This window comes from Notolabrus celidotus, chromosome 3, assembly GCF_009762535.1.
Source record: "Notolabrus celidotus isolate fNotCel1 chromosome 3, fNotCel1.pri, whole genome shotgun sequence".
NCBI lineage: Eukaryota > Metazoa > Chordata > Actinopteri > Labriformes > Labridae > Notolabrus > Notolabrus celidotus.
The window spans coordinates 40,121,382-40,146,293 of NC_048274.1; the positions used below are offsets into that span (position 1 = coordinate 40,121,382).

Below are 24,912 nucleotides of genomic sequence, written 5' to 3' on the forward strand. Positions count from 1 at the left end.
TAAAGTCTTCCAGATTCTTTTAAGTGACTGAGACAGAACATTTTCAAAAATAAGAAGTTATTGTTTACAGACTTATTTGATAGTATTTACTTTAATCAACTACTTAAAGGTGCATTGTATTGAAGTTAGCAGCATTTAGCAGAAATGATTAGGTGGAAATGGGATCTAATATTTATATCTATATTCAAATTTGTGTATAATCACCTATATAAAACTATAGTTCTCTTTTTTATAAACTTCCAATAAGTATGTACGTATATTTACATAAGGAGGGGGTCGACCCTGCCATCATGTTTCTACAGCGGCTCAGAGCGGACAAAACAGAGCAAAGCGCGTTTGTTATTTTGTGCCAAGTTGCCGGTCCAGAAATTCACCTTGGAAGAAGGCGGAGAAGAAGAGAGAGCAGTTGTTGTCGTTGTTTTACACAAAGTAATTTGTATAGATATTGATACATTTTTGTAACAATGTTTATTTGTTTTAAAGTGTATTGTAAGTGGAAAGAAACGTTTCAGTTCTAACGCTCACAGAGCAAATGTTCATGAGACAGTGAAAGGACAGTACTCTTCTGATCAGATTTACATATTTCATTTAATAAAACCTAGCATCTTAACAGGGGTCAGTTCACTTCACCATTCATTCATATTTCCTCTTATCAGTTCTACAGCTCATGAGAACACTCCCATCAATGTCCTTTATTTTCAACAGTTCACTTTTCAGTCTGAATTTGTTGTCAAACAACATTTTCACAACAATTCTTTTTGTTATTGCAACACAAACTTCAAAGTGAAGTATTGGTCCTCAAACTTCAAATTTTCTTCATTTGAACTTTGGGTTTGTCCATCCTCAGGGGTCTGGATTTCCAGCATGAAAGTGTTCTGGTTCCTGTTTGTATTCTGAGAAGTATTGGTCATCAGCAGGCTCTAGAAAAACAATGAATGTGTGGAGCAAAAGCAGGCAGATCACAGACTGCCATCATCACATCCCTGCTCCAGAGGCTGAGGCTCTGTTGGGACCGGCTCCTCAATACAATTTGACTGTGCTTAAAGCTGGAACAAATGAATCAGTCATCATTTGAAATGTGACGTTTCCGTCATTATTTTGATATGATTGTTTTAAAGTTGTTCAAATAATATACAATATGTAATTTAATTCTCTAATAGAAACATAATATCAAGTCTTTGGCATAATGACAAATTCTATCCATTTACAAATTCCAACACACTCGTTTGATCATTATTTAAGTTGCAATGGGGCCATTTGATTGGCCAGTAGTTACCACATATGCTATCTTTATGCCTAAACATATAGTTGTCTTAAAAGCAAACAAAAACAAAATAACCCGTTGAATTGAAAATAGTTTCAGACATCTGTTCGTCTCTACTTGTTCTTGCTGAGTGTTCTCTGCTTCTCTGCATGCTCTACTATCTTTTCTTCCACGTATAAGCCTTTGCGGCGTCGGACAGCGTTCATGTATTTGAGGGCCTGGTTGGCGGAGTCTGCTTTCTCTCCAAAGTGCAGGTATTCTTCTTCGGTGGTGGGAACCCAGTACGGATCACTGGCTATCACCTGAGAGACAGAGAAGTGGAGAGGAAGAAAAATGATGGAAGGTTACAATAGTAACAGACAACATCCTTACACTTAACAAGTTGGAATATGATTCTAAAAGTTTTTATGCACATTTTGCTTTATGCCAAATATGAGATTACAAAATTGAGGAGGCAGAGTGAGGTGTGATGGTGGTAGTGGACACACCCACACACACTCACCTCCCAGTGGCTGAAGACCAGCTGTGGACTGGCCAGTCCGCTGGTTCTCTTGCGGATCTCATCAGCGAATCCAAAGCTCTCGGCCACGGGCAGCACAGCCTTGATGATGAACATGTCGGTTCCCTCCTTCATCTCTTCTTGGAGGACGCGACCCTCTCGCTTTCCCAACACACCGTACACTCGGCCTGGAACATGCACACACTTGTTATCTTTTGACCATGATCTATGTGCTGATAATGTTAAATAAACAAATGTCAGTCCCCAAGTTTAATTTGTGACTGATATCCACACTGAGTGGAATCTGCAGAAAAACAACGGGGACTGAGCTCAAGCTAAGGTTGTTATCTTTAACCCATATTGAAGCTAAGCTGTCTCAGTGCACTCTGAACTAGTCTCTCTGTTTCATGTCTTTGTATAGCTGCATTGCATCAGTTAACACATGCAGAATTGAACATAAGAATGATAATTATAGTTTCATCTAAGTGATGAGGTTAAATAAGTACAGCAGTGAGCTGAGTTCAAAGTTAGCACTCCATCTTTAGCTTGTTCTATCTTTTTTTCTTTGAAGAGTTATCACAGTGATCTGTTGAGGCTGGTTGCAGCAGCATGGCTATCCATTTAGAAACAAGAATACATAAGTAGTTGTCAGACTACTGTCTTTCTTTACTTCCTCACCTGCTCTCTCCATGCTGTGCCAGGAGACCTGCTGGCAGACAGCTTCAGTTAATTAAGCTGACCTGCACTGTCTGAGGGGGAACTGGCTGGCCCTAGGAGCTATTGATGGACTTCCCATGGTGTGCAGGCATTTCCAAATCCCCAAGTCTTGCCTCTATTCCTGTCAGTAAACTGTATTCTAAACATGTACCAGTGTCACTGTCTGAGGCAGAGGAGCTGCTTATCATCTGACACACCGAGCAGGATGCAAAGAGACAGATAGAGCCCGTCACTGACTGGTTGTGTCACCTGAAGAACTAAGTAACTTGTTCATGACTCCTGGATGAGTCAGAGGGAAAGACCCCCGTGTGCTTCACAAGAACAATTGCAGGTTTAATTTAGCAGCTGATAACAACAACAGTAACATCAAGAGTTCAAACTATAGGATATCTTAGAATACCTTGATTACAGTAACCTAATCATTCAGGAAAATGGTTTAAGTGTTTTAAGTATGATACCACTAGATCTATAATTTATTATTATTTTGTAATAACAGTCTCTATAGAATTGTGAGTGACAGATGCTGCTATCTAAACCCTCTACAGAAAAATACGTCACTGTCTTCTCAGCTGCTGAAACCCACAAGAAAGTAGAGTAACCTCAAAGTTATTCTTACACTATAAAAGAGTTCAGCACTAAAATAGACAGTGAATGGTAAACACTCCTGTTGACCTTGTCTCTAAACAGTTCGCTAAATATAACATCTTGGCAGGTCAAACTTTGTGGCCACTGGCCAACGATGTGTCACTGTTGTAGATTTGTAAGGGATTAGGCAGACTTCACATTGTTGAGTCAGCAAAATAAAGGAGCTATAAAGTGTTAAAAACATAAGATTCATCTTTAGTATCTTTTGATTCAGAAAGATCTTTATAGCCTGAAATGAGCTTTCTCTGTCTTCCATTCTTTGCTAAGAGGGAACATCTTAAGAACGAGTGTACAAAAGAGGATTGTTGAGAGAGCAATACCTATATTCAATACATGAAGCACATGAGTATTACATTAAAACCCTAACCCTAACCTTTTCCTTACCATGTAATAACCCCTGATAAATAAGGACATGGATGGGTGGGTCTAGGTGTCTGGGTGTGTCTCATTTACAGACAGGTGAAAAGTAACAGGAATGTTACGTCTCATGAGGTAGTTGTACCTCACCTAGGGGTTTGAGAACAGGGAGAGACATTCATCTTACTAAAGGACTCTCTCCCTAACACACACTAACACACAGCTCCATCACAGGGTTTGTTAGCTGGTGTCAAGGTTTCTATTTCAAAGAAAGAAAGATATGGAACATATCCACAAATGATGCTGATGTATTCTTTGCTTCAAGGGTGTAGTTTGGTGCAGCTTAGGGGTGGGCGATGTTACCTAAATTTATATCACTGGGTTTTTTATTTGTGCTTTTTTTGGTAACAGAATCAGGCAATTTCCTACATGACTGTTTCAGAATGAATGTATTTCAATAATATAACAACAGGGGACAGGAACACGATGTGTTTATCATCCAATTCACAGAGCTTCAGCAGAGCTGGGAGTTTCTACAGTCGCTCCCTTGACCATGAATTACGGCCACAGCCTGCTTCTTTTCATCAATGTGGACTTGAGACATCAGTTTAAACACTTACAAGCAGGTTGACTTGTAATGGAGACACAAATCCCTGCAGCACTGTCACTTACCAACATCAAACTTAGAAAAAAGAGTGCAAGTTTACCCCAAATCCCCCATCCCAAGGCGGTGCTCTACTCTGAAGAGTCTGAGGTGTAGGGGGCAGGGCGCAAAGTAAACCCGGATTCAATCTATGCTGTTGTCAGTCGCAAATCACTCTATTATGTTATCATTTTTGACCTTACATACAGTTGAAACCAGAAGTTTACATACACTGTAGAAGAAGAGACATAACCTTTTTTTTTCTCACTGTCCGACATCAAATCAGACTAATCTTTTTTTGTTTCAGGTCAGTCAGGGTTGCCAAAATTATTTCTATTTGCTAAATGTCAGAATAATGACAGAGAGAATTTATTAGAGATTTAAGTATTACTTTCTTCAAAGTCAAAAGTTTACATACATTTCCCTAATATTTGGTTGCATTCACTTTAAACTGTATGACTTGGGTCAAACGTTTGGGGTAACCTTCCACAAGCCTCTTACAATAGTTTGCTGGAATTTTTGGCAGTATGCTTAGGGTTATTGTCCATTTGGAAGACCTATTTGTGCCCAAGCTTTAACTTCCTGGCTGATGTCTTGAGATGTTGCTTCAATATTTTCACATAATGTTCTTTCTTCATGATGCCATCTATTTTGTGAAGTGCACCAGTCCCTCCTGCAGCAAAACACCCCCACAACATGATGCTGCCACCCCCATACTTCACAGTTGGGATGGTGTTCTCAGGCTCAGCTTCCCCCTTTTTCCTCCAAATGTAACGATGGTCATTATGGCCGAACACTTCCGTTTTCATTTCATCAGACCACAGGACATGTCTCCAAAAATGAAGGTCTTTGTCCCTGTGTGCATTTCAAACTGTAATCTGGCCTTGTTATGTTGCTTTTTGAGTAATGGCTTCTTCCTTGCTGAGTGGCCTTTCAGCCCATGTCGGTGTAGGACTCGTTTGACTGTGGACAATAACACTTTCTTACCAGCTTCAGCCAGCATCTCCACAAGGTCTTCTGCTTTTGTTCTGGGGTGGATTCACACATTTCACACCAATAAACGTTCATCTCTGGGACACAGAAGCCGTGTCCTTCCTGAGCGGTATGATGCTGGGACATTCCCATGGTGTTTATACTTGTGTATGATTGTTTGCACAGATGAACGTGGCACCTTCAGGTGTCTGGAAATTGTACCCAAGGATAAACCAGAGTTGTGGAGGTCGACAATTCTCTTCCTGATATCTTGGCTGATTTCTTTTGATTTTCCCATGATGTCTCACAAGGAATCAGTGTGTTTGAGTTGTGCTGTTAAAACACATCCACAGGTGTGCCTCCAGTTAACTCAATTGTTGTCAATAAACCTATCAAATGCTTCCAAAGCCATGACATCATCAACTGGGCTTTCCCAAAAATTGTTTAAAGGCAGAGTAATGATAGTGTATGTGAACTTTTGACTTTGAAGAAAGTAATACTGGAATCTCTAATAAATTCTCTCTGTCATTATTCTGACATTTAGCAAATAGAAATAATTTTGGCAACCCTGACTGACCTGAAACAAAAAAAGATTAGTCTGATTTGATGTCAGACAGTGAGAAAAAAAAGGTTATGTCTCTTTTTATACAGTGTATGTAAACTTCTGGTTTCAACTGTATACTTTATATGTGTGTGTGTGTCTGAAAACAGAAACAGACTACAGGAAACATTGTCAGACCATATCATTTTCAGAAAGTGTCTGAATGTTGTTCACTTACCGAGCACCTCAGCTGTGGCCATAATCTCACAGGTGTACATTGCAGCCATTAGTCTCTGTGGTTGAGCCTGGAACGCCTGACGGCAACCCTCCTTCATGGCTGCGATCAGCTGGCCGGACACAGGCCCGTAGCAGTCTGCAGAGGCAGCCTCAGGCCTGCTCCTCGCCTGGCTCGGCCCTGTCGGTGTGCCCTCAGCCCGAACTAAATTCTCGTTTCCTCCTTCTCCTGTAGTGTCTGCTGGCGCTTCATGGATTATGGGTAGAGGGTCCTGATGCTGTGGAGACTGAAAGTCCCACCTCTCCACAGAGAAGCAGACTCCCATAAGGGGCTCCTCACACATTGGCCCTGACAGAGTTGCGAGCTGGAAACCGCTGATGATGCTGTTATCGTAGTCTCGTATGACAGCAGCTTGACCGCCAGCATCATCGCCTCCTTTATTCAGACACTGCCAAACTGAGAGCCGCTGGTAGCCCTCCACACTGTTCAGCAGAATGTTGGGACCACATCTAAAATCACAAGAAGAACATTGAAGAGTGACATGGTTATGGTCAGTACAGCCTGATTGTAATAGTTTGCTGATTAACTTATGCAGATATTTTTATCTGTCAAGATGAAAAAAGAATTGGAGAGCTGTGTTTCCTGAGACCAATGAACTATTATACTTTCTTCCTTGGTTTTCTACATCTGCTGTACCTATTGTAAGTTAGACTTTACTCCATAGACTGTATTAAACATAGTCTCTATGACTACACATCTTTTTTTTCTGAAGCGCTGTTAAGAAGCAGATCATACAGCAGTCACCATATTGAAAAATGCTGAACTCAATCTAACTTTTGGCTCAGGCGGGCCTTTAGTCCTCTACAGTGTGTCTGTCTGTCAGTCAAGTCAGCCATGCCCTTAATTATGCAAACCTTGTAACATTAATGTCAAATCAAAATAATGAGTTTTAAAAAATGCACCCCCTTTACAGTGTATGCCGATAGAGAAATGAGCTATACATGTTATTTCTGCTGTGAAGACGCGGCAAGTTGAGTCTGAGTCACCAGAGAAGATCCAAGTCAAGTCAGAGTCGAGTCCCCATCACCTCAGTGTGTGTCTGAACCTGAACTGACTGTGGGAGCTTTTGGATGTGTAGAAAACAAATTTCTTGATCTACATTAGATTGTAGTAAATCCTGTCAGCGTGTCAGGAGATTAAAACCATCAATAAAGTCACTGAGGGGACACACTTATTGATTCTGCTGCATTGGGATCCCTGCTGGTGTGATCAACATCAGTAACGTGATTAACAGTCTGAGTAACTTTAGCATCTCTCTTTGCTGGGTTCATCCTGGACAGATGTCTGTTACACTTTGAGCTTGTCTCTGTCTTCTCTTCAATGTTTTTTTCATATCCAACATGTTGCTCTGCTCTTGTTTGTAATTACTGTAAAATCTTTGGAAGCAAAATGCACGATTCATAGCGTCTCTTTAGCCTGACAGGAACTGTAGCTGAACAAGACGATGCATGTGCGCGCATGCAGGCGAACAAACGTTAAAATCATTGCTCCAAACTGAATAGATTATATACAAAATCTGTCTTTATCAATATATAAGAGTCCTCCCCTTTGGCTTTTGAATTCAACCAATGCTCGAGTCTGAGTACAAGTTCCAGACATCAGTGTTCGAGCCCAAGTAGAGTCACAAAAATCCGGACTAGAGTTGGTCCAGGGGTGTTAAAGCATATGAAGCAGTAAGCTTCTTAATTTAGCATAATTACTTAAGTGTTATGTCCTATGTAAACCATATCCCTGTCAGACCTCTAAGGCCATAATGTATATATTTTGTCACATTCAGAGTCAGACCTGCGAGGCCCAAAGGCCCAGATACGCTCCACAGCATTCCTCCACTTCCTCCCCTGCAGCAGGCTCTCCAGCTGGGCCTTGAGTCCAGCGATGGCTTCAAGGGTCCTGAGACTGACCTCCAGAGTTTTACCCTCCCTCAATGTCATGTTTATGTGCTCCAGAGTCCGAATCAGCTCTGTGCTACTCTCCAGGAGACAGGTCACTTCTGAGAGAGGAAAACACAAGATTTTCAGAACAGTGAAATTAAGGAATCACACCCTTCTTAAGTTTAAATCATGCTATATAACAATAATAATGAATAATAATAACATAATTATAATGTATGATAATAATAATAATAATAATAATAATAATAATAATAATAATAATAATAATAACAATAATAATAATAACAATAATACTAATAATATTATTACAATAACATTGTAATAACATTGTAATAATATATAATGCTATATCATTTTAAAATCCTAGTTTATGTTTTGTTGGTGGATGGATTTGATCACTGGGTTTGGAATGAAACATAGTATGTGCTGTGTGTAAATGCTGCATACATGTATATTTGAACTCAATCCTCTTTAGAGACCAATCATTGTTATAAGTGTTCAGTTTGTCCTTGGGCTGTGATGAGTCATTCTGTTGTTTTATCAACAAAGTCAAAGGCTAAAAGTCCCCGTGCTGATTCTAGTTTATTTAAAGCACACTTCAAACTTCAGCCTCCTTGGTCTGGTCTTACCCTGAGGGAGGGGAATCGCCCGGATGCAGATGGTGGCCAGTCTGTTTGGAGTTGTCAAGGTGACGAGGCCACTGGTGTCCACATGCAGGGCAGAAGACAAGCGACCCTGAGAGGCTTCCTCTTTGACCTGACAACACACGTAAACACCCACAAAGTGATGTTATGAGTTCATCATACAACCCTGTTTTCAAAAGAGTTGGAGCCCTCTATATAAATCTAGATAGAAACACAATGTGATGATTTGACAAACATTGACACCCTACATTTAACTGACTTAAATAGCACAAAGACAACATGCTGAACGTAGCATCCATTTCCAAACAGGATTTTATATTTGAACCCATCAGACCACAGGACAGTTTCCACTTCACCTCAGTTTTTCTTACATAATCTTGTGCCCAAAGAAGGTTAAGTCTGTGGCCTGATTCATACAGTTTCCTCTTTGTGTGGCAGGGTTTGAACTTTCATCTGTAAATGCAGCGACTCACTGTGTTCCTAATCCCATGCAGTGTTGTCTGAGGGCTTGAAGATCATAGCCATTCAAATACTGGTTTTCTACCTTGTCTTGTGTGTACAGAGATTTCTCCAGGTTCTTTGAACTTTTAGTTATGTCATTTGTTATTTTTACCCCATGCAAAAATGTATTTTTAGACAACAAAAAGGACTACTGATTTGATTTGTCTCGCCCTATCCCAAACCCAGGGCAAAGCCACACATGCTAATATATTTAGATCTTATTAAACTCCAGAAGAGCCAAAACAAACAACTCTTGAAAGAAACCAGAGACATCAGTCTGTGTTGTTGGACGTGTTGGAGATGAGCAGGTTGTGAAATTTAAAGCTTGTTTGTTGACAGTATTCCAGATTGGTGAGCGATAGCACAGCACCGATGGCAGTTTGGGGTTAAGTGTCTTGCCCAAGGACACTTTGGCATGTGGACAGCGGGACCTCACATTGAACCCTTTACCTTCCGATTAAGAGATGACCTACTGTACCACTGAGCCACAGCTGCGTGTATGTGGTCCCACATCTGTACAGTCTAAATACTCCACACACTCACTTTCAAACACACAGACCATCAGCCACCCACCCTCTGAAACACTCCACATATGTCACATAATGCCGTCCTGATTAGCAGTGATTTGTTGCTGCCTCTATCTGTTCACTGTGTGTGATCAGGTAGCCTCTAACTGAGGCACAGATGATTTTAAATATCTCTTGTTTCCTCATCAAATGTCTGGAGCAACTCTATTTGACGATCTTAAACAGCCTTCCATAGAGCCTGTACGTTGATTTCGCCTTTACCAACATCAGCAGCATGCATCACTGCAGCTACTGATATTTGGAACTGCACACACTTTAGACTGATTTGTTGCAAGAAACTAGTTTTAACTGTTAACTCTAATTAAAAAGAGGTCAGAGAGAAAGATGCAGTGATGTCATCATGCAGTAGTTTTCAAAGGGGAGAGGGTAAAGATTTTTTAGGCAGACTGTTCACTGTCTTAACTTTTTCTAAATGTGTTGCTGACATCTATAAGTTCCCAAAAACAATCACATTTATCAGATTTAATATTTGATATGTTGACATTTTGCTGTTTTCAGTTAAGAGTTTTGATGTTTTGCAAATCACCATATAATATTTATTTTAACATTTTGCATACAAACTTCTGCATGCAACTGAATATCACTGCAGTATAAAGACTAAGATTGACTCACCTGGTGAATTATTGCTACTTTCTGCTGCTTGCCCAGATCTTCATTCACCATGTCCACTTTGGGGGGACGGACCACTGTCTCTCTGAATGGAATGATAGGCTTGGACGAGCTGATCTCAACCTGTGCAAACCTGTTAAAAAACAAGAAAGACTCCTGTCACTGATACTCACAAAAACACAACGTAGTATTTCTGTCCTCACTCAGCTTTGTGCTGTAGCCCTTTGCTTGTAGTTATAATGCACTACACATGCCTAGTAATGTGATATTAAGATATAATGAGATATTATTACAAGCATTTTCACCCAAATGTATTTCAAGGAAAACAAAACACCTACATTTGGGTCCATACAGTGATTTCTTACCCCATCCCACCAAGGATCCTCATGAATATGAATGCATGTGTGTGTTTCTTAACAAAGTGCTCAAAAAAAAATCTAAACTCTTTTCAGAATGTAGTAACATGTTTAACTTTAATATTCACCACAAAAAGAGATACATTCTTATTAGAGCTGTTAAATGATACACATGTTTGCTCTCTGAAGGATATTCATCCCTCCTCTTTAGGTCCAGAATCTACGTGTTTGGGTTCTGCCGCAAAATGTGCTAACTTTATGACAGCTGATGTAACTGATCAGAGACGATGTTGGCCTAGCAGTCTAAGCGCGTCCCATCTACAGAGAATATAGTCCTTGTCGCAGAGGTCGTTGGCTCTACTCCCCACGTTTCCTGTCCAATAAAGGCAAAAATGCCACCTAAAAAACATAACTCTGCAAAAATGCAGATCCGTTCAAAAATGCCCAGATTGGCTCAGGTCTGATAATTGAGTTTGAGATTGCGACACTTTGAGTTCACAATTGATCGCTTTGCATAAGAAAGATGAGGTGCGTCCCAAGGGTGCATGGGTGGTGATTCTACTGCATCCTTTCAGATATGAATGCATCAGAGATGCAGGATGCATATCTCTGAACATGACTGCTGAGGTAGCATCTGCACTCTTCTATGCAGTGGTCTGTGAGGGAGCAGGGAGCACATAGAGGGACAGAAAGAGGCTCAACAAACTCAGGGCCAGTTCTATCCTGGGCTGTTCTCTGGACTCCAAAGAGGAGGCAGCTGATCGGAGGATGTTAACCCAGCTGACATTCATCATGAACAGTCCTCCTCACCCCCTGCATGAGACTGTGGGGGCCCTGAGCAGCTCCTTCAACATTCGACTGAGACACCCACCCTGCAGGAAAGAGTGCTACCACAGGTCATTCATCCCACCTGCAATCAGACCTAATCACACCAGCACAGAGGAGTGTGAGTCACACACTCATGTGTTATGACGAGCAAAGTTCGACCATTTCAGTATACTCATAAGAAAGTAGAAAGACAAAGATACACATGTTCATTCAGAGAAGTAGCGCACACACTGACCTATTCCTGAGGTCATCGAGGCAGCGCTGGAGATGCACCTCACCAGCAGTGATCAGGACGTGTTCTCCAGTTTCCTGGATCAGGACCTCAACACATGGATCTGCTTGGTTCAACAAGCGCATGCCATGCACCAGCTTTGGCATCTCACCTTGACACACACAAAGAAGAGTGAAATAAATGAAGTGACTTGATGCCGGTGGACCCTGACATCTACAGAAAAAACAGCACCACAGGAAAGATTAACGGCATATCTAGTGTCTGTTCATGGTTTCACCACTTCTTCCTGAAAGCATCCCTAAAAGTTTCTTATTACTCTCAATTTAATGGAAGTGCACAAAACTTTAACTGGTGATAAAAGGCTGACCAGTCAACAGCAGAGAGAAGAAGACAAGAAACGGCGAGAGACAGCAAAGTATGTTTAAACTCTCAAGGAGCTAAGTAAGAGAGACACTGACACGATGCAACTGTAGGATACAGAAGTGACCAGAAATCACAGTTATGAGATTGGTATAGTAAGAATAACTGCCAGAAGAAAATCTACTTTACATACTCACAAACACATACACTTATGTAAACATGATAATGAATGTCTTACAAAAATATGAATCCATAATCAGAGTTATGACTCAGATGACTTACTGGGATGCTTGGGTTCAATGGCGACCCGTACGATGGGTGTGGCCTCAAAGTTGAGTGGAGTGAAAGGTGGACAGGCAGGGGATGATGACAAGGTAGCAGACTTCAGGACGCACTCCTCCAAACCTCCAATACCTGAAGAATAGAACAGGAGAGAAACTGGGTATAGCACTCTTTTTCCCATGTCACAAGCCAACACATTGTGTAGCTTACAAACACGATAATGTGTCTCCTCTCATTTTCTTCATTCTATTCTTTCCTTTAAGTTCATGTAAACATGTCTGCAGGTGCATCCATGTAGCTCAGAGCAGCTGTCAATCACAGCACCATTACCCCTATGTTGTTGGCATTCAATGATGAACTGAAACTAAACTTTTAAAGGCAAAGGAACACGTGACTATGCACAGGCTGTAATGAATTTTTGTTTTGAAAATCTTTCATATCTGAGTCACTCTCATGAAGGGATGAGGTTTATGTCTTCAGGGATTGAAATAGAAGAAAGTCATGTTTGGGGGAGTTTTCAATCCAGTTCAGTTCAGTGATGGCTCTGGGGTAGAAGCTGTTTTTAACCTGGGTTATAATGACTGATAATGGAAAAAAAATGTCGGTGGAGTGAACCCCAATATCAGACTCTGAAACTGAAGAAGCAGAAAAATCTGCTGTAGCACTCATTGATGCAGTTTTGTTGACATTCTGATTCACTGCCAGAGGAAATGTTACTAAGTGAGCTTGTCTATAGAAGGCTGCATTGTTAACTGTTAGTGGAAGCACCTGGAACAAAGGAGGAAATGAAATCATTTCAAACAGACTAAATAAACTCATCAGTAAGGCCAGTGATGTTGTCGGGGTGGAGCTTGACTCTCTGACGGTGGTGACAGAGAGGAGGACTCTGTCAAAGCTCCACGCCATCATGGACAACATCCACCACCCTCTCTACAACGTGCTGATGAATCACAGGAGCACATTCAGTGCAAGACTGATCCCCCCTAAATGCACCACAGAACACCACAGGAAGTCATTCCTGCCTGTGGACATCGGACTGTTCAACTCCTCCCTCTGATCCTTGAAAAATAACCTGTATTCTGTGCAATAACGTGCTATACACTGTGCAATATCCCTGCCTGAGGGGTCAGAGGGTGTTCCTCACATCCTCAGCAAGGTGACCTAGCAAAGAGGGAGCTCAGTCCTTGACTTGTGTGTAAGTGGCTCCCTACACTATGAATCAACATGTCGGATCCACAGCCTCGGGGAGGCCGTCCTTCCTGGTGAACCTTTATTGGTCCTAAAAGTTGTAATGGCTGCCTGTTTTTGTTTGTTTGATTCCACAGCTTGATGCTTCTTTGTTTTTGCGTGGATCTCCAGTGAGTTTTTCCCTTCGTATTTTACGGAGATTTTTGCCGTACACAAAACACTCTGACAGTGTCGCCCAGTCAGGATTGTAACTAGTATATGGTTTATTCAAACTCTGACAGTGTCGTCCAGTCAGGATTGTAACTAGTATATGGTTTATTCACACTCTGACAGTGTCACCCAGTCAGGATTGTAACTAGTATATGGTTTATTCACACTCTGACAGTGTCTCCCAGTCAGGATTGTAACTAGTATATGGTTTATTCACACTCTGACAGTGTCGCCCAGTCAGGATTGTAACTAGTATATGGTTTATTCACACTCTGACAGTGTCGTCCAGTCAGGATTGTAACTAGTATATGGTTTATTCACACTCTGACAGTGTCACTCAGTCAGGATTGTAACTAGTATATGGTTTATTAACACTCTGACAGTGTCGCCTGGTCAGGATTGTAACTAGTAGATGGGTTTTTTCATGCTGGTGTCTTGCATGTATTTGCTCCATCTCCTCCCTCGTCAGTCGTCTCTCCTCCCATTTCAAATGGAGACGCCAAAAGTTGGTGAAAAGAAGACCTATGACTACGTCAGTTCATTCAGCTTGCGCTCTCTCTTCAGTCAAGTTTCCCTCCCTGCCTGAGCTGCTTTGAGCACTAGGGCCCGCAAGTGTGATGTACACATAGACGGGAAGAAAACAGGGACAATTTTAAATAGCCGTAGAAGCACGGGGGACCTTTCTAGACTGCAGAACGAAGGAAATCAAATGAGGTTTTTGTATTTTCCCCAAAAAACGGGACAAACTGTGTCCCGGGAGAGATTTGTTTTTTCCCGGGACAGCTGGTGAAAAAAGAGAACAATTCTGGGAAAAATGGGACGGATGGCAATTCTACCTAACAGTAGTGCTACAACACTTGGTGGTACTAAAGTCCTTTTATCGCCCCTATATTGCAGTTGCGTATGACCAGCCAAGCCCTAGCACCAAACTTCACACAGAGGGCCAGGGTTGCAAACTGGCCACCCTCCACCCACCAAATGCAGGTGTTTTGGTATGGTGTCAGGTGAATGCTCAATCTACAACCCCAGTGGCAGTAAATAAAATGACTAAACAGAGTGATTAGTAACAGACAACCACACAGACCATGTTTACACTCAGCATTCAAACCAGTTCTATGTGATTAGACCATAGCGCTCATCGATGCTTCCTGGGATCTGATCCCTCAGCCCTCATACAGAGGTGGTCTGGGAGGCATTTGTGCAGATTGCTCTGGTAGTGTGTACACTCATGTGTTCTGGGCCACATTAAGGACCACCCACGCTGCCTGTATCCACGGCAACAATCACAGTGAGTAACAGACCACCAGCTTGACTGATTTGATATTTCTCTGCTGTGTCCCAGTTTTTTTCTTACTGCTCTTGTGTCATTCCAACATGTGGACATGTAGTCTGTGTGAGGTCAGCATCAACATATAGGCTTTATAACATATCTGTGTTCATTCATGGAGGAAGACTGTGCTTCACCTATTAATGCATGACTTATGGTCAAAACAACCTGCTTACCAAAACCTCTTACTGGAAGGTTATACACCAGAGAAAAGACGTACTCACCAAGGACATTTCCTGCAGGAACCTCTTTCAGCTCCTCTAGCTCTCTGCCCATCAGCAGGTAGAGGCTTTCCACTGAGCAACAGGACAGATGAGGCACCTCAAGCTCACATTCAGAAGCAGTGCAACCATCAGGCAGCTGGCAGGTATGAGAGAGGGAGTAAGCATGATGAGAGACGAGGGACACATATGCAACATGTGTAATTATAGGTTTTTGGGATTAAAATGCACAGACAATAAATGAACATCAGGTATAAGGCCAGTCTCCATGATGTATCAGGAACAACTGCTGCACATATGTCAATACTGACTGAGTGTTGAGCATGTGTTTTTATATGAGGTGAATAACAAAGGGGATGAAACAGTGTACAATAGAGACAAAGCCAACTTCTTTAACTGGGCTGTTTAGTTCAGGCTTAATCCTTGAATCACTGGGGAGCTACCAACTGTGAAGTAGCATTTAGGCTAGCAATTAGCCATTCCTGAACAGCTATATTGTGTTACACTTTGAGACTTCTTTATTATGTTGTTTTCAAAAACTGTCAACGAACAAAAGCCAAATGACTAAAAGACTGCAGCACTCTGATGTGTGTAGATCATAGACTGTATCAAATATGGACGTAGTATCCGTGATGTCACCCATCTGTTTCTGAAGAGCTGTTTTGGGACCAATTGGCGGCGGCAGCCATATTGCTGCTGTTGAGTGATTGTGACATAAAGAGGCGGGCTTTGAGCCTCCTGGCCAACAGCTACAGTGTTCCCGCAGGCAGCTGTGCCTCTCATTGGAAGACTAGTAATCTCAATATCTTTTAAATTGCCACATTAGAAAAAAATTCACCCCCCGTACAGTTTGTGCCGATCGAGAAATGAGCTATCCAGACTCCACTCGTCTTTTGTACCAGGCTGTAAACATGTTTATTTCTGCTGTAAAGATCGTCTTCTTTGAATGGGTGTGTATGTGGTTTCAGTGTTTCTGGAGCCAGCCTCAAGCGGATCCTCGATGAACTGCAGCTGTTAGCACTTTCGCATAGGCTACATATTTTGAGACAGGAGGTTGCTGCTTGGTCTGCCCTCTCCACCCGAGGTGATCATACAAGGATTCATCAGCATGCGAGCATCCAGCACAACAATCACAGAAATAATTTCCTTGTTCTTTGTAGTGCTAGCCAGAACTGTTCACATAAAGACTGTTAGCGTGGATAAATAACAAAACTCACCATCCTCAGGCCCTGAGCAGGGTCATACTTTGGTCCAAGTACAAACACTTTCTGTCCTTTCTTCACTGTTCCACTGTAGACCCGAGCAAACGCTACAAAAGTCTCCTTCTGCTCATCTTCCCTCTCTGGCTTTGAGTCTTGCATCATCAGACTCTCTGTCTGAGCTGACGGAGAAAAACGAGACAACATATAAGATAGTTTTATCTACATATAAAACCAGTACATATCTCAGTCAGAGTAGGTAAGGTGTGTATAAAAAGTGAGACCTGAGCTTACCTGGACTGGGCTGTACAGGTTGGCCTTCCCGTGGGGTCGTCCCTGAGTGGGTAGGTTCTGTTTGGCTTTCTGTTAACACCCGATTACTTTCCATCCTGTCAGCGTGTCTCTGTCTTGCTAGTTCCCTACGATGGGCAATCTCCTCCTGAGTCAATGGCCTGAACACACAAACACACAGATAAATACACACACGCACACAAAAAAAACACAGATTGAACTCCAATTAGACTCCCTGTTAACAGTTGTTCCATAGAGATCTGAGATGCAGTGTGAAAAGCAGGCAGTTAGCTAAAATGTAAAATGACTATAAGGAAATAGTTCAAATCTGTCATTTTAATCAAAAACAATAAAAACAATAGCCAATAACAATGTTGCTGGAGCAGTTGATCCATGAGTCTGAAGCCTAATCATACCATGGACTACACTGTATTTTTTCTGGAGCACTCTTTGCTTGGACATTATAAGACAGACCAGTAAATGACAAAGTGCTGAATATAGAACAGTTAGCATGATCATGATCAAGATAATTCCTTACAAAACCTGACCTAAATTAATTTGTAATGGGCTGGTCCATGAACAGGTTTTTTCCCTCAGGATGATCCTTTGCCAAATAGAAAAGCTATTTACATGTTCAACAAACTGAGTATTCTTCTGCTGAGTACTTTTTCCTACTCGTTTTCATCAATTAAAATGATTCAGTGCTTGATGATGGAATTTGGGTTTTTTTTTTGTTTCTTTTTTAAAAATGCATTCACATATTGGACATGAAGTTAAATATATACTGTATATTATTATTTGTTTTATCATTTAATTATTATTATTGTTATTGTTTTTGTTGATATTATTATTATTATTATTATTATTATTATTATTATTATTATTATTATTATTATTATTATTATTATTATCATTACTTTAAATTAATTTTCTCATCTAAATTCTTATTCTGAGACAGGGGTTCATATCACACCTTTATTGAGACAAAAAATATTTTTCCATCCTTCTTCTAAACTAAAACATTTTAGAAGAAGCAGAAGAAAGGTGAAAAAAGAAGCAAAGTTTATGATCCACGTGTAGTTCTGATGTTCACTATTATCCCTCTGGCCACGTAATTGTGGAGATTCTGAGTAAATGGACCTCATGTGACCGTCACAAGAACTTGATGTCAGTATGAAGACAATAAATCAAACTCCTGTCACTCCTTTAGATCCTTTGCAAAGCATATTGGTCACCAGCCACAGGGGAAAAGTGAGAAAGAGAGCTGCAGCACCATCTTCTGGCAGCTCTGTCCACACTACTCTCACATACATACACATTTACCTCTGTCTGTTCTTGGGCAATGCCTTGGAGTCCACAGCAAACATCTTGGACACAAAGACGATGACTGGAGCTGTTTCCTCACTGGAGCACTGGAGAAAGGCTAGAACATAACCAAACAGATAGAAATAGTCTCAAACCGAGCCTGAGCAAAACCAACATGACTTCTCAAACTAACCTCAGATTCAAGCACCACTACTTACATTTATCAGGCATTAAAATCTGAGGTTTCAGTAATTAGACCTGACACATGTAGTTCAGATTAACCTTCAGAGTCTGACCCTCTGACATCTGTGATGAGGTCCAGAGGAAGTAACTTTGATTTCTTTTGATTTGATTCCTTTAAGTGTTCTGAAACTTGGTTCCACCTGGATTTGAAAACTTCAAATGTTGAGGAGGAGAGTTTAACACACAGCCGCAGAGAGCTCCATCAGAGAGACATTACCGGTAGCACCGGGTAAGACACGTAGTCTGATTGGGTAGTGGATCTGGAAGTTAGATCTTTTTCTCTTGTACTACATTTCTCTATGTTCATATTTTTCCATATTAAAGCAGGGTCATGATCAAAAGAGAACTTCCTTCTTATACAAGCTTTTAAAATGACTCATTCTTTTGTAATTTAGCAAGATAATTTAACCACAGTTGATCTTGTTGTACCTGGGGCTGTGCATTTGGGTGCATGTAAGGGTTGGTGGTGGTGTTTCATGGACATACATTTGTGATAAACTTCCATACAGAGGTCATCCTCAGTCCAGTTGGTGCATGTATACCTGCTGTGTGCGTGTTCTAACCTCTTTTGAGTTCTTGTGTCTGTTGGGGCATGGATTCAAACTGTCGTGCACCAACACTCATCAGTTTCTCCACCCTCTCTGCCACCATGTCCAGGGGGCTTGGAAGCTTCTCACACACCATTGCTGCTCTCAGTTAAAGACATCAAACACCACAACTTCCAAAAATACTCAAGGAAGGCATCCAAACAGAGAGGAAATCAAAGTATACATGTTTTTTGATACGGACTCATAGTTCAAAAGGATACCAAGGACCGACTGAGAAACTGGTAACCACTGGGCGCAGATAGCAGAGAGCAGTACTTTGGGGTCGGAGTGACTGGAGTCCCTCGCCATCACCTTTATTCCAAGTGACGTCATCACCTTCTCCACCTTCTGCTTGTCTCTGAAGACAGAAATGTAAGACATATATTCATACAAAGAACAGAGGATGTCCTGATCTGTGCCTATTACACGCTTGTTATTTATTGAAAGTGCCCTCACTGGTTACAAAATCAAGACAGTGTCAAAGCTCAAGAACTTGTGTTAGGGATTGAAAAGATGAGACTAAAAGAAGTGAATTGAAGTTTTGCAACATAGACCATTTCAAGAGGGATAATGTTATCCCTGTTCCCTCAATCAGGTAGGCCATTCTGACAGGGTTCATCTGTGAGAATAGTGAATGACAACATCTTGATTTTACAGTAATAAAGACCCAAGCAGCAGCAGCAGCAGCACTAAAGCTGACCCATAGCAGGGTCAAAACTCATAAAGTCTGTGGTTATCACTGCACCTATGGCCTGTTTCATCACTAAGTGTGAGGTGTGTTTCTCATATTAGGAGCCAAGTGGCAATGCCAAACAATGCCCGAATGACGTGTGCAATTTAATATGTGAGGATCAGAGAAATGATGAGGGAAAGAATACGCTCTGCCAACTGTCCGCAAACCAAATAAAATCTATATGTTAAACTGCTTGAACTCCTGAGCTCTACTTCTACCACCATTTTGATTGCTAAGTCATATTATTAAAATGAAAAAAAAAAACACTGCTTCAGAGTTTAAAACAGGAACTATCCAAAACTCACCTTGTAATCACAACTGCATCATATAAACTCCAAATGTTGTCCAGCACAAGCTGCACAAACAGTGGCTTCTTTCCTTTGGCCTGAAATCAAGACAGAGACAACAACATGAACTCAGTGAATCAGCTTTTATCTTTAAATGTAGTCATAGAGTAAACAATCACAGCTAAATGCAACCCCTTCTTTTCATGGGCCAAGTCTGAAAATCACTATGAAGTGGTACTAACTACCATCTCTCTCTCTCTTATTCTCCTCTATCCCTCCATCCTGTTCATATTAACATAGAGTGGTCTAGACCTGCTCTGTTTGTAAAAGCGTCCAGAGATAACGTTTGCTGTGATTTGGCGTGATACAAATGAAAATTGATTGATTGATTGATTGACTGATTGACTGATTGACTCTAAGTTACAACTATATTCCCACTCTAACACTACGGGGAGAGGTCTGTGTAAAACGCTCCCTCACCTGAAGGTCAATGGCACAAAGATTCCATGGCTGCTAAAACCGTTTCGCCAAATGAGCGCAAAACATTTCACAAAAGGCAAAAATATTTAATCAGACAGAAAAATATTTCAAGGAGCGTAAAAAAACAGTTCACTAAATATCAACATTGACAGACCATGAGGAAAATTCCTGAACTTGAAAATGTATTCACAGTTCAACAAATAACTTTGTAGAACATAAAATGAAAAATCACTGCAGCAGAATCCAGCCAGCACAACACGGTGCTATGACATGGTTGATAGTTAAAATTTACACACCAATGAAAGAAGACACTACACAGGGACACTGTTGGCACACTGTTGGACACATGATATTGGGCTTTCAGTTCACTTATTTTCAGTGCCATCAGTTTAGGTATTTGTGCTTTGATTCATATTGATGCTTGTATATCTCGTCTCTTTTAATAATCGCCAATGTATCAGAGTACATAAGACATCTGGGTCCATTGGGAAAACAAAGCTCTTTTTTGATCATCTTTTTTGTCATATTAAAGCATACCATGCATCTTACCCATGGTCTGAATAAAAAATGGACGTAGTGTCCGTGATGTCACCCGTCTGTTCCTGAGTGCTGTTCTGAAGCCTATCATCAGCAGGTGTCAGATTGGAAATGCTGAACAGAGCCAGACTTCGTCCGAACTAGTGTGAGGTAAAGAGGCGGGACTTTAGGCTTTCACTAACAGCTACAGTGTGCCCGACTGTCAATCAAATCAGTCAAGTCCTTATTTGGGCAAAACTCATAAGTTTAATATCTCCGAAAATACAGAGTTATAAAGAATTTTGGGCCCCCGTACAGTGTGTGTCGATACAGAGATGAGCTACTCAGACCCAAACAGTTTTTTGAACCAGGCTGTAAACATGTTTATTTCTGCTGTAAAGATCATCCCCTTTGAATGGGTGTGTATGTGGTTTCTGATGTTTCTGCAGCCAGACTCAAACGAACACTCAAGGAACTGCAGTTTTTAGAATGACCGCATGGGCTTGATATTTTAAGAACGGAGGTTGCTGCTTGATCCTACCTCTTGACTCACTTCTCTTCTCTTGCTGTGTCTCGGTAACACTGCTCTGGGCTGGATCCTGAGTGCATGCGTACTGTTCACATACACACAAGTCGTAAGGCTGATCTGAGTAAAAGCTCTGATTGGCTGAGTAGCATCATGATTTAAAACAAAGGCAATGGTTTCCTGGGGCTACTAAACTTGCCACTCTAATGGCAAGAAAAACTACTCTGGTTAGAAGACTCAGGCCTGTTGAAATATTCTGTAGATCACTGGAGGATGACTGTTAGCAGTAGACTACGTTTTTTCAAAACAAAGTCAGTGCATGGTGCTGTGTTTTGGTTGGCAGTGTCCCCCCTTTAAAAGATTACATGGTACCAAAAATTGCTTTTTGATTCCTCTTTATCTTTTGTTTTGGTTCAAATGTATCCCAGCTCAGACCTCTCTGCACATTCAGCTCTTTGCTGACTGACTGCCATAATCCTTCTTTGTGCATGCTGTTACAGGACAGGTTCCATGAGGGTTAATTACAGTATCAATAAATGGTAAATGGTAAATGGACTTGTACTTATATAGCGCATTTCTAGTCTGTCTGACCACTCAGAGCACTTTTACACTACTCGTCACATTCACCCATTTATACCCATTCACTCACTGATGCTAGAGGCTGCTATGTAGTGAGGGACCATCAGTGTTAGCTTATCTCATTAATTCACATTCACACACCTCTGAACAACAGAGGGAGCAATTTGGGGTTCAGTGTCTTGCTCAAGGACACTTCAGCATGTGACTGTCAGAGCTGGGATCGAACTGCCAACCTTCCGATTGATTGACGACCGACTCTACCCACTGAGCCACAGCCGCCCCAATAAGATCAAACAATACAGATTTAATACACGAGTTTAAAAAATGAAGAACCAGTTTTTAGGAGACACTGCTAGGGGCCAGTTTCAGTACACTGAAGTTGTCAGTCCTGGTTTAAAGTATAACTTATCATGCATAAGAAACAATAAATCAGAATCAATGTCACAGTACTGTCAGACAAGTCATGGAGATTCTGCTCTTGTTCACATACTACACACTGAATTTTGGCCAGATCAGTACGTCCTAGTAGCAGAGTAGGTGGTTTCAAAAACAGCCTCTGAATTTAGGAGTAAATTGCAGGATAGAGTTTAGATAGGCGTTCTCAGCGTTTCTCCCATTTAGAAAATTACAAAATCAGAGAAAGACAAGACTCAGACTCCTCTAACTGAATCTGGAGGGGCTTAGTTTGGCTGGTCGATCACTGTGACCATAACACCTCTTTTTTCTCATAAATAAATCCACAAAGAAACATCAAACTCAAGTCAAACACTCTGCTTGATTTGTTGCTGAAAACTGGTAGTTCCTATTAGCAGTTATTGGCTTCTGGAAATGTTGTCCCTGTCAGTAACCTGTGCATGCACAAACAGAGGGCAGTCAAAAATGTGCACATACTTGACAAAAAGACAACAACAACAACAAAGGCTTTCCCAATTTTTCTTCGCTGACAAAAATGTATTGAGGTGTAAAGACGTTAAGATTCCTAAAGTTGGTTTCTACCAAGTCCAGCTGCCTTTTCTGATCAAGCTTGTTATATAAATCAGCCCGTCTAAAGATAAGACAACTATCAGAAAAACAGTTAAAATGAGCACAATCTATCTAACGTAGCTAAACACGTCATCATACAGTCTGCTGCTAAGTCAGGGATAGGGATCTATGGACAGTAACATACTCAGGTAAGTGTGTTACCACAAGTATCATACCTATCTGAGTGTGAGAGTTATATTGTAGTGATCTTAACATCCCTGGAGTTACTTTACCTGAGCTCCTTTCATAATCTTCTTTGCTTTTGCATTGAGGTAGAAGTCTCCCCACAGGGTTTTCAGTAGCACCTCTGCCTTAATGCCCATTCTCTGGCTGTAGATGTGTGCAAACTGCTGGACACTACAAAAACACAGAAAAGGTGCAGGTTTGGAATTTGCATCTTTGAGTGGTTTACAAATAACAGAAAGCATCATTCTTTCATGCAGGTATTCATAACATACTATAAACTGATATTTAGGACTAACTCTTTATGTCGCTGGGTTTGAAATGTGTTGTGAAGTGACAGGCTAAACTGTTTTCAGGGATGAAGACTGCATTACCCATAAGTACCATCACCCATTGTTATAAAGATATGGCTCTTACACAAGTGTGTATTTGTTGTGGAGGTAAATTAATGAATATAGTTCTTCATTTTGATGTTAAAAGACTTTTATTGAAAGTCTTTTAACATTTCCCTTCATTTGCTGGTTCAATGGATTGTCTGTAAAGGACAGTCTGAACCAGATAGTGAAAGTCTGCTCCAAGGTCATTGGAGTCCAGCTGAAGGACTTGAGCTCCCTCTGGAAGAAATGTGTGGCCCAGAAAGCCAGAGGAACAAAAGATCAGCCTGGCCACATTCTCTCCTCTGACCTTTCTCTTATGCCCTCTAGGCGGCGCTATCATGCACCCCCAAGGAAAACAAAGAGATTATCTAACTCATTTATACCTTGAGCTATCAGCCTGCTAAATACTGAGAGGCAAAGTGGTGTGTCTTACTTCCTAATGCATTGTATTTCATGCATTTATTGGTGATCCTTCTGATCTGCTGGCACTGACATGTGAATGTGAATGTGGTTTTCTATATGCTGCTGTGATTTTTTTGCATTTGTTTGTTTAATGCAGGGTAATCTGTAAACTGAATTGTCCTTCAGAGATTAATAAAGTTACCTGAACTGAAAAGTTTAGGGTGGTCTCTTTTGTTGTTGGGACAAGCAGTTTCAAAATTGACACCGTAAAGGCACACCATATAGCCCGCCATTGTCAACTTTTATCATATAAAATGTCATTTCCGAACAACAAAATTGTTGCAAGTGAAAATGCTGAGTGGCTGGAAACTTTAGAAACCTATGAACCGCAGCAGCTGGTAAGCAAACTGGTTGATGTCATGCCAAGGTCAGGCACCACTCCCAAAATGAAGACATCAAGTCCTGTGATGTTGCTATGTGTGGCTCTTCTGCTGATCTGTACTTTTACGCTGCTTACTCTCTCTACTCTAATGGATGCAAAGCCATTTTAAACTTTAGTTTTTATTTCTTTAATTACAAACGTTTACAACTTTCCATAAACTCTAAGGATTCCCTTTTAATTTATTTTAACAAACTGAGTTTTAATGAAATGTATTAATCAATTCATTTTACTTTCTTTCATGATAGTATATTATACAATATATTTTATGTTTTAATGCTTTTGTTCGTTGAATATCATATTTTACAATTCAATGTCATATTTTACAATTCAATGTCATATTTTAAACTGCTTATTTTACAATTTAATTTCATATTTTACAATTCAATGTCATATTTTAAACTGCTTATTTTACAATTTAATTTCATATTTTACAATTCAATGTCATATTTTAAACTGGATATTTACAATTTAATGTCATATTTTAAACTGCATATTTTACAATTTAATGTCATATTTTAAACTGCATTTTTCACAATTTAATGTCATATTTTACAATTCAATGTCATATT

The 24,912-nt window shown here is 40.7% G+C and overlaps 1 protein-coding gene across 3 annotated transcripts in view; it reads right to left on the reverse strand.

Annotated features, from left to right (window-relative positions):
• Positions 1 to 569: 569 nt before the first annotated feature.
• The window catches only part of efl1 (elongation factor like GTPase 1), a 29,263-nt gene continuing 4,920 nt past the window's right edge, over positions 570 to 24,912 (reverse strand). For all 3 annotated transcript variants that reach the window (XM_034680682.1, XM_034680684.1, XM_034680683.1), the window contains 16 exons: positions 23,173 to 23,296; positions 19,834 to 19,913; positions 19,017 to 19,153; positions 18,772 to 18,894; positions 17,984 to 18,083; positions 16,664 to 16,821; positions 16,388 to 16,551; positions 15,174 to 15,309; positions 12,225 to 12,356; positions 11,586 to 11,733; positions 10,170 to 10,299; positions 8,455 to 8,581; positions 7,719 to 7,923; positions 5,877 to 6,382; positions 1,767 to 1,951; positions 570 to 1,566 (listed from right to left, as the gene is read on the reverse strand). In XM_034680682.1, coding sequence (XP_034536573.1) covers positions 1,378 to 1,566; positions 1,767 to 1,951; positions 5,877 to 6,382; positions 7,719 to 7,923; positions 8,455 to 8,581; positions 10,170 to 10,299; positions 11,586 to 11,733; positions 12,225 to 12,356; positions 15,174 to 15,309; positions 16,388 to 16,551; positions 16,664 to 16,821; positions 17,984 to 18,083; positions 18,772 to 18,894; positions 19,017 to 19,153; positions 19,834 to 19,913; positions 23,173 to 23,296 — 2,644 coding nt within the window. In that variant the 3' untranslated portion in view covers positions 570 to 1,377. The remainder of the gene's footprint in view (positions 1,567 to 1,766; positions 1,952 to 5,876; positions 6,383 to 7,718; positions 7,924 to 8,454; positions 8,582 to 10,169; positions 10,300 to 11,585; positions 11,734 to 12,224; positions 12,357 to 15,173; positions 15,310 to 16,387; positions 16,552 to 16,663; positions 16,822 to 17,983; positions 18,084 to 18,771; positions 18,895 to 19,016; positions 19,154 to 19,833; positions 19,914 to 23,172; positions 23,297 to 24,912) is intronic.